This window comes from Mobula birostris, chromosome 28, assembly GCF_030028105.1.
Source record: "Mobula birostris isolate sMobBir1 chromosome 28, sMobBir1.hap1, whole genome shotgun sequence".
Lineage (NCBI taxonomy): Eukaryota > Metazoa > Chordata > Chondrichthyes > Myliobatiformes > Myliobatidae > Mobula > Mobula birostris.
The window spans coordinates 32,233,208-32,245,635 of NC_092397.1; the positions used below are offsets into that span (position 1 = coordinate 32,233,208).

The following is a 12,428-nucleotide window of genomic DNA, read 5'->3' on the forward strand; positions in this document are numbered from 1 at the left end:
TGGAGTGGCTTTGTGAGAGTTCAGACCTCAATCCAATTGAGAATTTGTGGCTGGACTTGAAAAGAAGTGTTCACTCACTAACCCATGCATTCTGACAGAGCTTCTGTAGTTTTGTAAAGAAGAATGTGGAAAAATTGCAGTGTTCAGATGTGCAAAGCTGATAGACACCTATCGACACAGACTCAACTGTAAATACTGCCAAAGGTGCATCAACTAATTAAGGCTTTGAAGGAGGTAAATACTAAGGCAATGAATTATTTTGTTTCATATTTACAATTAATTTAGATCTGTTTTCACTTTGACACCATAGTCTTTTCTGTTGATCAGTGTCAAAAAAGCCAAATTAAATCCATTGCAAAACAATAAAACCTAATAACTTACATTTTGCCAATTCCGTGTGGAACATTGAATATAGTGGAATGTCGAAGTCCCAGTCTCTGTAACCATGTCCCTGCAATTACTGTCAGATCGAACATATTCATCAGTACACAATATGGAACAGATGGCAACCTGCCCTTCGTCTCACAATATCTGCGCCAATCATAGTAATGATCAGACTTTATTAAGTACTGTGGAGGTCTCACTGGAGTATTGTGAGCAGTTTTGGGCTCTTCATCTTAGGAAGGATGAGCTGAAACTCGATGGGTTTCAAAGGAGGTTCTCCAGATTGATTCCAGGATGAAACATCTTGTCGTATGAAGAGTGTTTGATGGCTCTGGGCCTGTATTCACTGGAATTTTTGAACAATGAGGGGTGGCCCAATTGAAACCTATCGAATGGTGAAAGGCAGTGATAAAGTGGATGTGCAGAAGATGGGTGGGAGTGTCTAATATCAGGACACAGCCTCAGAATAGAGGAACATCCTTGTAGAATGTGGAGATGAGGAATTTCTTTAGCCAGAGAGTGGTTCATCTGTGGAATTCATTGCCACAGGGAGCTGTTAAGCCAGGACTTTATGTATATTTAAGGCAGAGGTTGATAGATTCTTGATTGGTCAGAGTATGAAGGGATACAGGGGAAAGGCAGGAGACTGGGGCTGAAAGGAAAAATGGATCAGCCACAATGAAATGTCGGAGCAGACGACGGGCCAAATGGTTGAATTCTGCTCCTATATCTTAGCCTGTGTCACTTCCTGAGAAACCTCAATCAATTTTGTCAAGCATGATCTGCCCACACAAAACCATGTTGATTGTCCCTAAGCAGGCCATGCCTTTCCAAATGTGCATAAATCCTGTACCTCAATATCCTCCCCAGTAGCTTCTCTACCACTGAAATGAGGCTGCCTTGCCTATAGGTTCCTGGATTCTTGTTATTTCCCTTCTTGATCAAAGCTGCAATATTTCTGACACTCTAGTCCTGTGGGACCTCACATGTTGTGATTGAGGACACATAGATCCTTGTCAAATCACCGGCAATCTGCTCACTTGTTTCTTTCACTGTTGTAGGATATTTGCCTTCAGGCCCTGGAGTCTTATCCATCTTATTGCTTTTCAGACGTCCCAGCACAACCTGCTCCTTAATCTCAAAATGTCTCTGCACATTCGCATGCCTCATTCTGTTTTCATTGCCATTCAATTCCTTCACTTCAGTAAATACTGACACAACATACTCATTCAGTACCTCAGCCACTTGATCTCACTTCAACCACATCATTCCTCCTTTAATCTTGAGTCGACATTTCTATTCTCTGGTTATCCTCGTCTTATTAATACAAATCACAAGGCCTTGGGATCATCTTTGGTCCTACATTACAAGGACAGTTTGTGGCCCCTTTTGGCCTTTCCTATCACCTGCTTTAGCATTTCCCTGCTACCTTTATATTCCAAAGGTACCCAGTCTGACTTTAGCTTCACAAACTTTCCATAACCTTTTGACTAAATTTAGGATCTCTCTGCTTGTCTAAAGATCCCTTACTTACCATCCTTCTCCTCACTCCTCACCGGAACATGCTGATCCTGAACTCAGAGTAGCTGGTCTTTAAACAACTCCCACACATCAGATGTGGACTTGTCTGACAGTGGCTGCTCCCAATCAATGTTGCCTGGCTCCTGTCTTCCTCCGTCCTGACTTGTCCTCCTGCAAATTAGTACCTTCATACAAGATCTACTTTTATTTTTACTTGTAACTAAGAAAAAAAGAAACTTGTGATCACTGTTCCCAAAATGTTCACTGACTCTCAACTGTCACCTGGCCTGGCTCATTCCCATCTGTTCTCACCTCTGGTTGGGCCCTGTACATAATGTTTCAAACACCTCTCAGATTCACTGAAGAAATCTGGCGCATTTAAGAATTAAGCAAGTTCCAGTTAATCTAGAGAAGATAATGTCCCCCCACTGGTTGTTGCGGGGCCAATACAAACACCCCAACAGTGTAACTGCAGATTGCCTCTGTGAATGAACCTTCCAGTTTGCTGTGACATTCCCAGTGAGGTAACCTCTGCATTTTTAACCCCCCACTCACATGTAAAACAATGAATCCCAGGAATGTTGAGCTGCCAGCCCTGTCCGTCCGATAACATAGTACTCCTAGTGTTGAAATAAACTCATTTCAGCCCATCAGTCCCACCATGTTTATTGGCCTGACATTGGCTCTCGTTCTTTTCAGACTGTGTGTGAGGGAGTTTTGTTTTTCGCTGGAGCGCTTTGTGTCGGATGAATCGTTGGAAATTGGCGGTTGTGGTAAAGTGAAGGTGGAGCTGGACGATGAGAGGCCGCTCTCGGCTCTGTCCGTCACTCTGACTCTGTCTCCTCCCCTCCCCGCCTCTGTCTCTCTGCGCGTTTCTCGGGCAGGTCGGGGCGCTGTGTATAAAAGGAGACAGCAACAGGCAGTTTGTCAGTGAGCAGCGACCTGAGTGAGGCAGCATCATGTCTGGCAGAGGGAAAGGAGGCAAAGGACTGGGCAAAGGCGGAGCCAAGCGGCACCGTAAAGTGCTCCGTGATAACATCCAGGGCATCACCAAACCGGCCATCCGCCGTCTGGCTCGCCGTGGCGGCGTCAAGCGGATCTCGGGTCTGATCTACGAGGAGACCCGCGGGGTGCTGAAGGTTTTCCTGGAGAATGTGATCCGGGATGCGGTCACCTACACTGAACACGCCAAGCGCAAGACGGTCACTGCCATGGATGTGGTGTACGCTCTGAAACGCCAGGGCCGCACTCTCTATGGCTTCGGCGGCTGAAAAACTCCCACTTCCTCCCGAGCACGAAACAAAGGCTCTTCTAAGAGCCACCCACCGCCTCACAGACGGAGCCGTATCCACAACCTTTTAATTATTTTTATCGATACATTCAGCTGAGTTACATTTGAAACACATTAATCGGTTCGGTTTGCAATATTCCTGCGAATCTGCCTTTCCAGTCGGTGATTACTTCAGAACCTCTGAACGCGTTAAGATCGATCTTCATTCTTATATCCGTCTTGGACAGGAATCAGTTCACTCGTTTAGAGAAGCGACTCCGTAATTATGCATTTAAATCTTAACTCAGGGGATTAGATATTAAATTTATTAAATGAAACTGAAATTGTATAATGCGTGATAAAACTAACGGTAAATAATTTTTAAAAAAGTCTTCCATCACCGTTGCTGGGTGCTCTGAAATTGGCGGGCAATTTGAAATTGATCCTGCGCCAATCACACTGTATTCTGATCCGATGAAGTCCGACTGCCAGTAAATTCCTAGAACTCCTTCTGTACGTGGTGTTAGAGGGCGTTTTTTTCTCTCTCTCTGGAGCTCTGTGTTTCGGACAAACCGTTGGAAATTGCCGGGTGTATTAAAGTGAAGAAGGAGCTGGACGATGAGAGGCCGCTCTCGGCTCTGTCCGTCACTCTGACTCTGTCTCCTCCCCTCCCCGCCTCTGTCTCTCTGCGCGTTTCTCGGGCAGGAGTGGTGGCAGAGGATTGGAGGATGGGTCATGTTATCCAGTAATTTAGGATCGAAGGAAAACCAAACACAAGACCATTGTGCAGATGCTGATGGAGGGTCTCGGCCTGAAACGTTGGCTGTTTCCAGTTTCTCATAGATGCTGCCTGGCCTGCTGAGTTCCTCCAGCACTGCGCGTGTATCGCTGCGAGGAAAAGCCCGGGAGCTGAGTCAGGGCTGATAACGTCACTGCCCGGCTCAGCAAATTTATCGATGTCACTAAAGTTGGTGATATCGTGGAGTGTGAAACAATGTAACTAACATTACAACAGGACGGTGATCAATGAGGTCACTGATTTGAGGAATGACAGATAAATGTGAGATGTTCCATTGTCATTGACGAACCAGGGCAGAACTGCCGTGGGGAATGGTCTGTCCCTGGGAGTGCTGTAAAACAGAGATATCGGGGTGTAGATATCGAATTCCTTCAGAGTGTAAACACAGGTAGGCAGGACGGTGAAGAAGCTGTTCGCCACACTCGCATTCATCGGGTAGAGTATCGGGCACTGGACTGTGACGTCACGTTACAGCTCTACCAGCCTCGGGGAAACTACTCTCGGAGCACGGAGTACAGTTATAGTTGCCATGTGATCAGAGGGTGACATTAAACCGGAGAGGGTGCAAAAGGGATTTAACAGGAGGCTGCATAGGCCAGGACCTTTCTCACCAGAGTGTATGTGACATTAGAGAGGTGATAAAATAATGGCAGTCATAGATACGGTCAACAGTGAATCTGTTATCTCCAGGTTTATGGAGTTGGAAGCGAGAGATTACAGATATAAAGTGAGAGAGGAAAGATTTAAATAGGACCCTGAGGAGCAGGTTTTGTACACAGAATGTGCTGTTTACATGGAACAAACTACCCCAAGTGGTGGTGTAGGTGGGCACAGTTGCTCTCTCTTGGACTGTGGAGAGGGAAGTTTCACAGGGACATGGGCCAAATGCAGGCAACTGACAATAATTTTGTTTGGCCACTTGGTCAGCATGGATGTGTTGGGCTGAAGGACCTGTTTCTGTGCTGCATAACTCAGTAACTACGTCTGCTGCTGTAGCAGAGTGGGAGAGACAGTGTCAGTAGTGAGAAGGTTTGGGGGATGTAGACAGGAGAGTGAATGGTTGAGGATGTGGCAGATGGAACAGAATGTGGGGAAATGTGTGATCACCCATTCCCAGGAACAAACTGTAAGAGTCATTTCCACACAGGGATGTTCAGAGGGACCTGGGCATCCTTGTAAACAAAACAAATCACTTGAGTTTACATGCAGATACAACAAGTAATGAGAGTGCCTGAACTGTGCTGTACTATTCTATGTTCTATTTATATGGGAGGCAGGGTTTGAGGGTCAGCACAACATTGTGGGCCGAAGGGCCTGTACTGTGCTGTACTATTCTATGTTCTATGTTCAAACAGTATTTTGTCCTGTGATCCATGGGGATTGTACAAGAGGGTACAGAGGTCTCACTGGGATTATATAGGGCCCTGGTGAGAGCACACCTTGAGTATCGTGTCCAGGTTTGGTCACACTTCCTCAGGAAGGATATCCCTGCAATAGAGGGAGTGCAGTGACTGTTCCCCACACTGACTGGGTTGGTTCCGGGGATGGAAGGTTGGTTATATGAGAGGAGAGTGAGTGCGCTGGGTCTGTATTCCCTGCTGTTCATGAGAAAACGAGGAAATCTGTTAGATTCTTTCAGGATATGACAGGCAATAGGCAAGGAGGATCTTTCCCCTGAATGAGAACTCCATATCTGAGGAAAATACCCTTAGAATGAGGTGTAAATCACAAACACGAGAGAATCTGCTGATGCTGGAAATCAAACGCAACACACACAAAATGCTGGAAGAACTCAGCAGGACAGGCAGCCTCTATGAAAAAGAGTTAACAGTCGACACTTCGGGCCGAGACACTTCATCAGATCTTAGGGTGAAGATTCTCAGCCCGAAGCATCGACTCGTTACTCTTTCCCATAGATGCTGCCTGGCCTGCTGACTTCCTCCAGCATTTTGTGTCTGTTGCTCAGAATGAGGTGACAAGCATTCAGGATGGAAATGAGATGTTTTGTTAATCAGAGAACAAAGAACTTCTGTATTCCTTATATAAGTAATGTGGAGCCTCAGTTGCTGGGTTGAGTCAAAGCTGAGATCTCTGGGAGAGATTTCGTCACTAAGTGAGTCCATAAGACCATAAGATACAGGAGCAGAATTCGACCATTTTGCCTGTTGAGCCTTCTCTGGCATTTCATCATCACTGATCAATTTTTCCTCTCAGCCCCAATCTCCTGCCTTCCATTGTATCCCTTCATGCCCTGACCAATCAAGAATCTATCAATCTCTGCCTATACCCAGTGATTTGGCCTCCACAGCTGCCTGTAGCAAAACAATTCACAGATTCACCACTCTCTGGCTGAAGAAATTCCTCCTCATTTCCATTCTAAAAGGATGACCCTCTATTGTGAAGCTGTGTGGTCCAGTTTTAGACACTCCCATCACAGGAAAAATCCTCTCCACATCACTCAATCAAGCCCTTTCACTATTTGATAGGTTTCAATTTGGTAACCCTTCTTTCTTCGAAGTTCCAATGAATAGAGGCCCAGAGCCGTGAAACTCTCTTCATTAGGCAAGCCATTTAATCCTGAGTAAAATTCTCCATTTGTGATGTCATGTCAGCACAAAAAATTCTGGATTTCAGAGATGTTTGCATTTTGGAATTATGGACCAATCTCCACAGACCTAATCACTAATTTGTACTGCAGTGAACACTGTTAATTTCACCCATGCAATCCCAGGCATACAGATGCAAAATAAAGACAATTCTAAATTGAAAGTAGGAAAGTTGAACCTTACTTGGAGGTAAAGCCTGATTACTAGGCCTCAGAACATTCTACTCCCCAAATGGTCAAAATAAAGCCAAGTAACAAGGTTTAAAATACCCACAACATGCAGAATTACATGCCTCTCATTACCTTGATCCATGGGATAAACACAAGCGGGCCTGATTAACCCTGCCTGGGTTGCCTGGGCGAGGATGTCTCATGATTAAAGACCCAAAACACTCAATGACCCCAGGTTGCATTACTGACGATGTGTCCCTTTGCAACACCCGGTTCATTAAGCCAAGTGGTGTCAGGCCACGTTAATGAAGGGAATGGGCCAGATTGAAGTGACTCCACTACACTACCCTATCCACCATAGCCCCACATATCTCACCATACTAAACTCCACAGCATTATCTCTCCCAGCCCCGCATATACATCCACCAGCCCTACCCTCAAACCTAATCCTGAGGTTCAAGGGGGCACACACCCCCACAAACCCGATGACCAGTGTAAGGAGAAGGAAGATGCAATAAAGGCAAGTGTTGGACTTGGTTAATGAAGGCATGGGCCAGATCAAAGTGGCAGCGTTGTGTGACACTGAATCCAGAGTGACGAGATGAAGAAGCACAAGAGGGATGATTCTCCCACTGCCGGCATAATCTGTTTGTTATTTTGATTTTGTTCTGATAGTCTTCAGTCTGTTTGAATATTTTGGTATAATTCATATTTAATTTCAGTGTTTCTTGTCAGTGTTGTGTCTCTGATGCAATGTCTGTGATGCTGCTACAAATACTTTGTTCCTTTCACCTGTGCATAAATAAACTCGATTTAAACTTTACACTGAAATGTCCAAATCTCTCCTTCACTCTCCTGCAGCCCTATGTCATGAACTAAATGTCCTAGTGTTTAATTTTACAATATTTCATCTGATTTTATTTTCATTCGGCTTTTGAAATTTGCCTTTCCCTTTTCAATTTCAGCCCGCACCCCGGCCTGTCTCTGCCCTTCAGTACTTCCTCCCGCATCAAACGACAGCGGTAAACCCCGCCCATTGGCGCCGCTACCCATCCCCCAGCGTCATTAACATACCGCTTTGGGCGCTGCCTATTTAATCCGCGCTCCGAACAGCTTCTGCTTATTATTGTGTTTGAAACCGACGAGGAAATGCCTGATCCAGCGAAACCCGCTCCCAAGAAGGGCGCCAAGAAAGCTTTGTCCAAACCAGCGAGCAAGACTGGCAAGAAGCGCAAGAGGTCGAGGAAGGAGACTTACGCCATCTACATCTACAGTGATGAAGCAGGTTCACCCAGACACCGGCATCTCCTCCAAGGCCATGAGCATCATGAATTCATTCGTCAACGATATTTTCGAGCGCATCGCGGGCGAGGCTTCCCGCCTGGCCCATTACAACAAGCGGTCAACCATCAGCTCCCGGGAGATCCAGACCGCCGTGCGGCTGCTGCTGCCCGGGGAGCTGGCCAAGCACGCCGTGTCCGAAGGGACAAAGGCGGTGACCAAGTACACCAGCTCCAAGTGAAGACAAGTTCACTGACAAAACAAACCGGAAAATCAAAGGCTCTTTTAAGAGCCACTCACGGTTTCATTAAAAGAGTTACACGATGTTGAGACATGGAATTGAGGTAAATTTGGAATTTTTTGTTGAAATGCTCATTCAGAATCTTATCCCCGTTAATCAGAACTTGCTGTCCGCTGCTCAGTATAATCCCAATTTCTCTGTTAATTCCTGCCAACTGCCCAGACACGGAATCGTTACACACCCGTTTCCCCGTCGCTTCCTCTCGGTCATCAGATTTCTCTGACATGGACGCTAATGTTTCTGGTTTAAATACCGTGGGTTCATTAAGCTTTGTCCCATTTTCGATACTTCTCTTAACCCCATTCCGACGCAAGAGCTGAACACTGTCACGGGTCGTTCAGAGTACTTGTTAAAGCTCCACTTTCTGACGGGTGACCCCTTGCTAAACTGACTTGAGTTTACACAATGACCGACCGCGAACAGCAGCTGAGGACCGGTTTTATTCCAATCGTTTATCAATTGAAAGATATCGGTGAACTAATTTCTCAGACACCATCGCAATATTAACTACACTTTGTTTAAGTGTGTCGGACTCCAGTAACGGGGGTAAAGAGCCGACAAACAAACCTGTTGTGGTTTAATTTCAGCAACAAAGGCTTTTTTGGCGGTGTATTGCAAATTTCAGTTTATTTCGGCGGTTGGACGGTATTTTCCGCGCTTCTACAGTCTGATTGGTGAATAAGGCAGCTCTGTGATTGGAATATTTGCTCTTTCAAATCAGAATGGGCACTGGTTCACCAATCATAAACGCCCCACTACATTCCGCACCTCCCGCCCCGCCTGCATCAGAAGGGCGATTTCCAGAAGCCTGATTTCTCATGGTCAAAACTTCAAGTTTATTTCTGATTTATCAAATCTATGTGATGTTATATGTATTCAGGAAACCTGATTGTTATCGCATTTAAGTTCTTCCTTCCAGTGTTATATTGTAATTAAGCGTGATAGATTAGTTGGTAGAGGAGGTGGTGTTGCAAGTTTTTTTTAAAGAGAGGGAGAGGGCATAAAGTTGTGGATGTAAATGAAATGTATGAGGCATTTGAAGACACATTTGATTCCACAGGTAGGGGCAATAAAGTGGTATATTATTATAACGTCGACTGTACCTCTTCCTAGAGATGCTGCCTGGCCTGCTGCGTTCACCAGCAACTTTTATGCGTGTTGCTTGAAATTCCAGCATCTGCAGATTTCCTCGTGTTTGTGTATTATTATAACCATTGTGGAAAGCTTCCGATTGATTTGTTGGAGAGTATACGTAGCTCTAGCTCACTAAGCGTTGTATGGTGTGGGGATTTTAACACATAGTTAATTTACTGTGGGGTTGTTCTCAGATTGGTAATATTTTGTTTATAGAAGAGTTTCAGATATTTCATATCCTGTTAGTCTTTATGGTGGGAGAGGTACGAGATTTAATGTTCATAATAGTTCTGAAAATGCTGTAAATTTAACTTTAGTTTTGAACATTGGAGTGAGTAGTGGGATGTCATGGGAGATGAAGCATTGGGGAGTGATCGTTTCCCTATGTTTATAAGCTTGGGTTTGGATTTATATAGGGGGCATGAGGCCACTTTTAGGAGGTGGAACTCTGGTAAAGCAAATTGGGAGAAGTTTGAATGTTTTATGTGCTGAGCGTCTGCCTGGGCTGAATGGTGAGGATGATGTGGATTTCTGCAAAGAAACGTTGTGACATTATTCATCAAATAGTGGTGGCAGAGATTCAATTTAAAAAGTGCAGTAGTGGGAGAAACGCTGTACCATGGTGGACGGAGGAGTGTGCAGAGGCAGTTACTGAGAGAAACGTGGCATTTCGGAAAGTTAGGAAGTATCACTCTCCGCTTAATCATATTAAGTGTAACAGGTCACAGGCTGTGGTGAGGAAAGTAATGAAGCTTGTGAAAAAGATTTACTGGAGGTCATATTGTGAAAGTATTGGAAGGACTATTAAACTTGAAGATGTTTGGGGAATGACTAAGAAAATGGGGGTGTGGGATTCATAGGGTTCCGAATATTGATTAAAGAAGGTAATACAATTGTTCCTGAAGGAGAGACGGTTGAGTCCTGGCTCGGTCATTTGCTGCAATTCATAATCAAAATAGGTGGAGAGACTAAACAATGTAGCAATAAGGTTTTACAAGAATATCTTAATGTGTTGGAAACCAGCTGTAGCAATGATAGTATTAGTGATGTAGAGTTTCTTTGTGTGAATTTAAGAAAGCTATTTATAGTACAGGTCAGACGGCTCCAGGAAAGGATGATACATGTTATTGCATGTTTAAACATATGGTCAACAACTCTCTTGAGATAATATGACATTTTTAGAATCATAATTGGAGTTCAGGCCATCTTCCCTCCTCATGGAAAATGGCAATTGTGTCTATTCTAAAACCTGGGAAACCCCTGATGGATCCTCCTAGATATAGACCAATATCACTGACGTCCCATTTGTGTACACTTACGGAATGGATGGTGATAGTGTGGTTGAATTGTATTTTGGAAAAGGGAGGTGATGTGCTGTTGTTAACAGACTGGATTAATTTGAGGGGCAAGTGCTGGTTCCATGCCACATGTTTCAAAATCAGTCAATGATTTTATGCAGGAAACTCCGCAGCTACTTGAACACAGCAAGCTTCCACAAACAGTGTACTCAATGGAGATGTCAATCCATGGCCTCGTATACTGTCGCAATGAGGCCACACTCGGGTAGGAGGAACAACACCTTGTATTCTGTCTGGGCAGCCTCCAATCTGATGGCATTAACATCGACTTCTTGATCTTCCAGTCATGCCTCCCCTCGCTCATCATTCCCCATCCCCCTTTCCCTCTCATCGCCTGCCCATCGCCTCCCTCTGGTGTTCCTCCCCCCTTTTCTTTCATCCATGGCCTTCTGTTCTCTCCTTTCAGATTCCCCCTTCTCCAGCCCTGTATCTCTTTCACCAAACAACTTCCCAGCTCTTTATTTCATCTCTCCCCCTCCCAGTTCCACCTGTCACTTTGTGTTTCTCTCTCCCCTCCCCCACCTTTTAAAATTTACTCCTCATTGTTTTTTCTCCAGTCCTGCTGAAGAATCTCGGCCCAAAACGTCAGCTGTACTTTTATCCACAGATGCTGCCTGGCCTGCAGAGTTTCTCCAGCATTTTGTGTGTGTTCCTTGGATTTCCAGCATCTGCAGATTTTCTCCTGTTTATTACTCAATGTCAACAAGCATTTTGTATGACAACTGTCACAGTTCCACTCATTTAGAAATGCAGATATGAAACTCGAGGTTCAGCAGATGCTGGGAATAAACTGTAAAGTGACACACACAAAGTACTGCGGGAACTCAGCAGGTCAGGCAGCAGCTAAACAGAGGAATAAACAGTCTAGATAGGATGAAGTGTCTTGGCCCATAATATCAACTATTTATTTGTCTGCACAGATGCTGCTGGGGGGCACTGAGTCCCTCCAGTATTTTGCAAACATAAACCTCTTTTTTTCAGTCAATCAGTTTCCAAATGTTGCTGAACTTTCATTTGCAGCCTCATCCTCCTGGTCTGATTCCCTCCTTCTACTCTACATAAACTCGAGCCTCCATCACATCTGGAGCTCCAAAGCCCTCATTTGTGCTGACCCCTCTTGTTTCTGCTCCACCATTCTGCTGTCGTACTTTAGAGGAGAGTGTTGTATTGCAACAGCCCGGCAGGGTGAGGCACAGCCCTTCGAAATCAGTGAAAATGACACAAAACAATGAACAGAGCGGGACAGGAAGATTTTAACAACACAAGACTTCAGCCTTGGTCCAGAGCTGTGAGGGATGAGGAATATTTGGGAGAAAACCACAGTAAATTAATCCTCTGCAGTTTACAGAAAGTCGTGGAGTGAATTCAAGGTAAACCTCTTCATCCCCAGACCGGTGACCAGTTACATCCTGAACATTATAGGGTGAGTTAGTGGTGAACGGCAAGGATGAGTTTGAAAGCTCTGGTGTGCAATGGGAACACAAGCAGGTACCAGCTGGACTGAGTGGCCTCTCGACTGTTCATTATCAGTGTGACAGGGAGGAAGCACCTGAGACACAGGATTTGAAATGGAATTGATCTATTTGTCTATGACAGATCCACAA

At 45.0% G+C, this 12,428-nt stretch overlaps 2 protein-coding genes across 2 annotated transcripts in view; both read left to right on the top strand.

Annotated features, from left to right (window-relative positions):
• LOC140188979 (uncharacterized) overlaps positions 1 to 12,428 on the top strand; it is a 507,794-nt gene that overhangs the window by 490,231 nt on the left and 5,135 nt on the right. The window lies entirely within an intron of this gene.
• Positions 2,848 to 3,392, top strand: LOC140189270 (histone H4). Its single transcript, XM_072245965.1, has one exon. It carries the CDS (start codon positions 2,865 to 2,867, stop codon positions 3,174 to 3,176), a length of 312 nt encoding a protein of 103 aa, XP_072102066.1. The 5' UTR covers positions 2,848 to 2,864; the 3' UTR covers positions 3,177 to 3,392.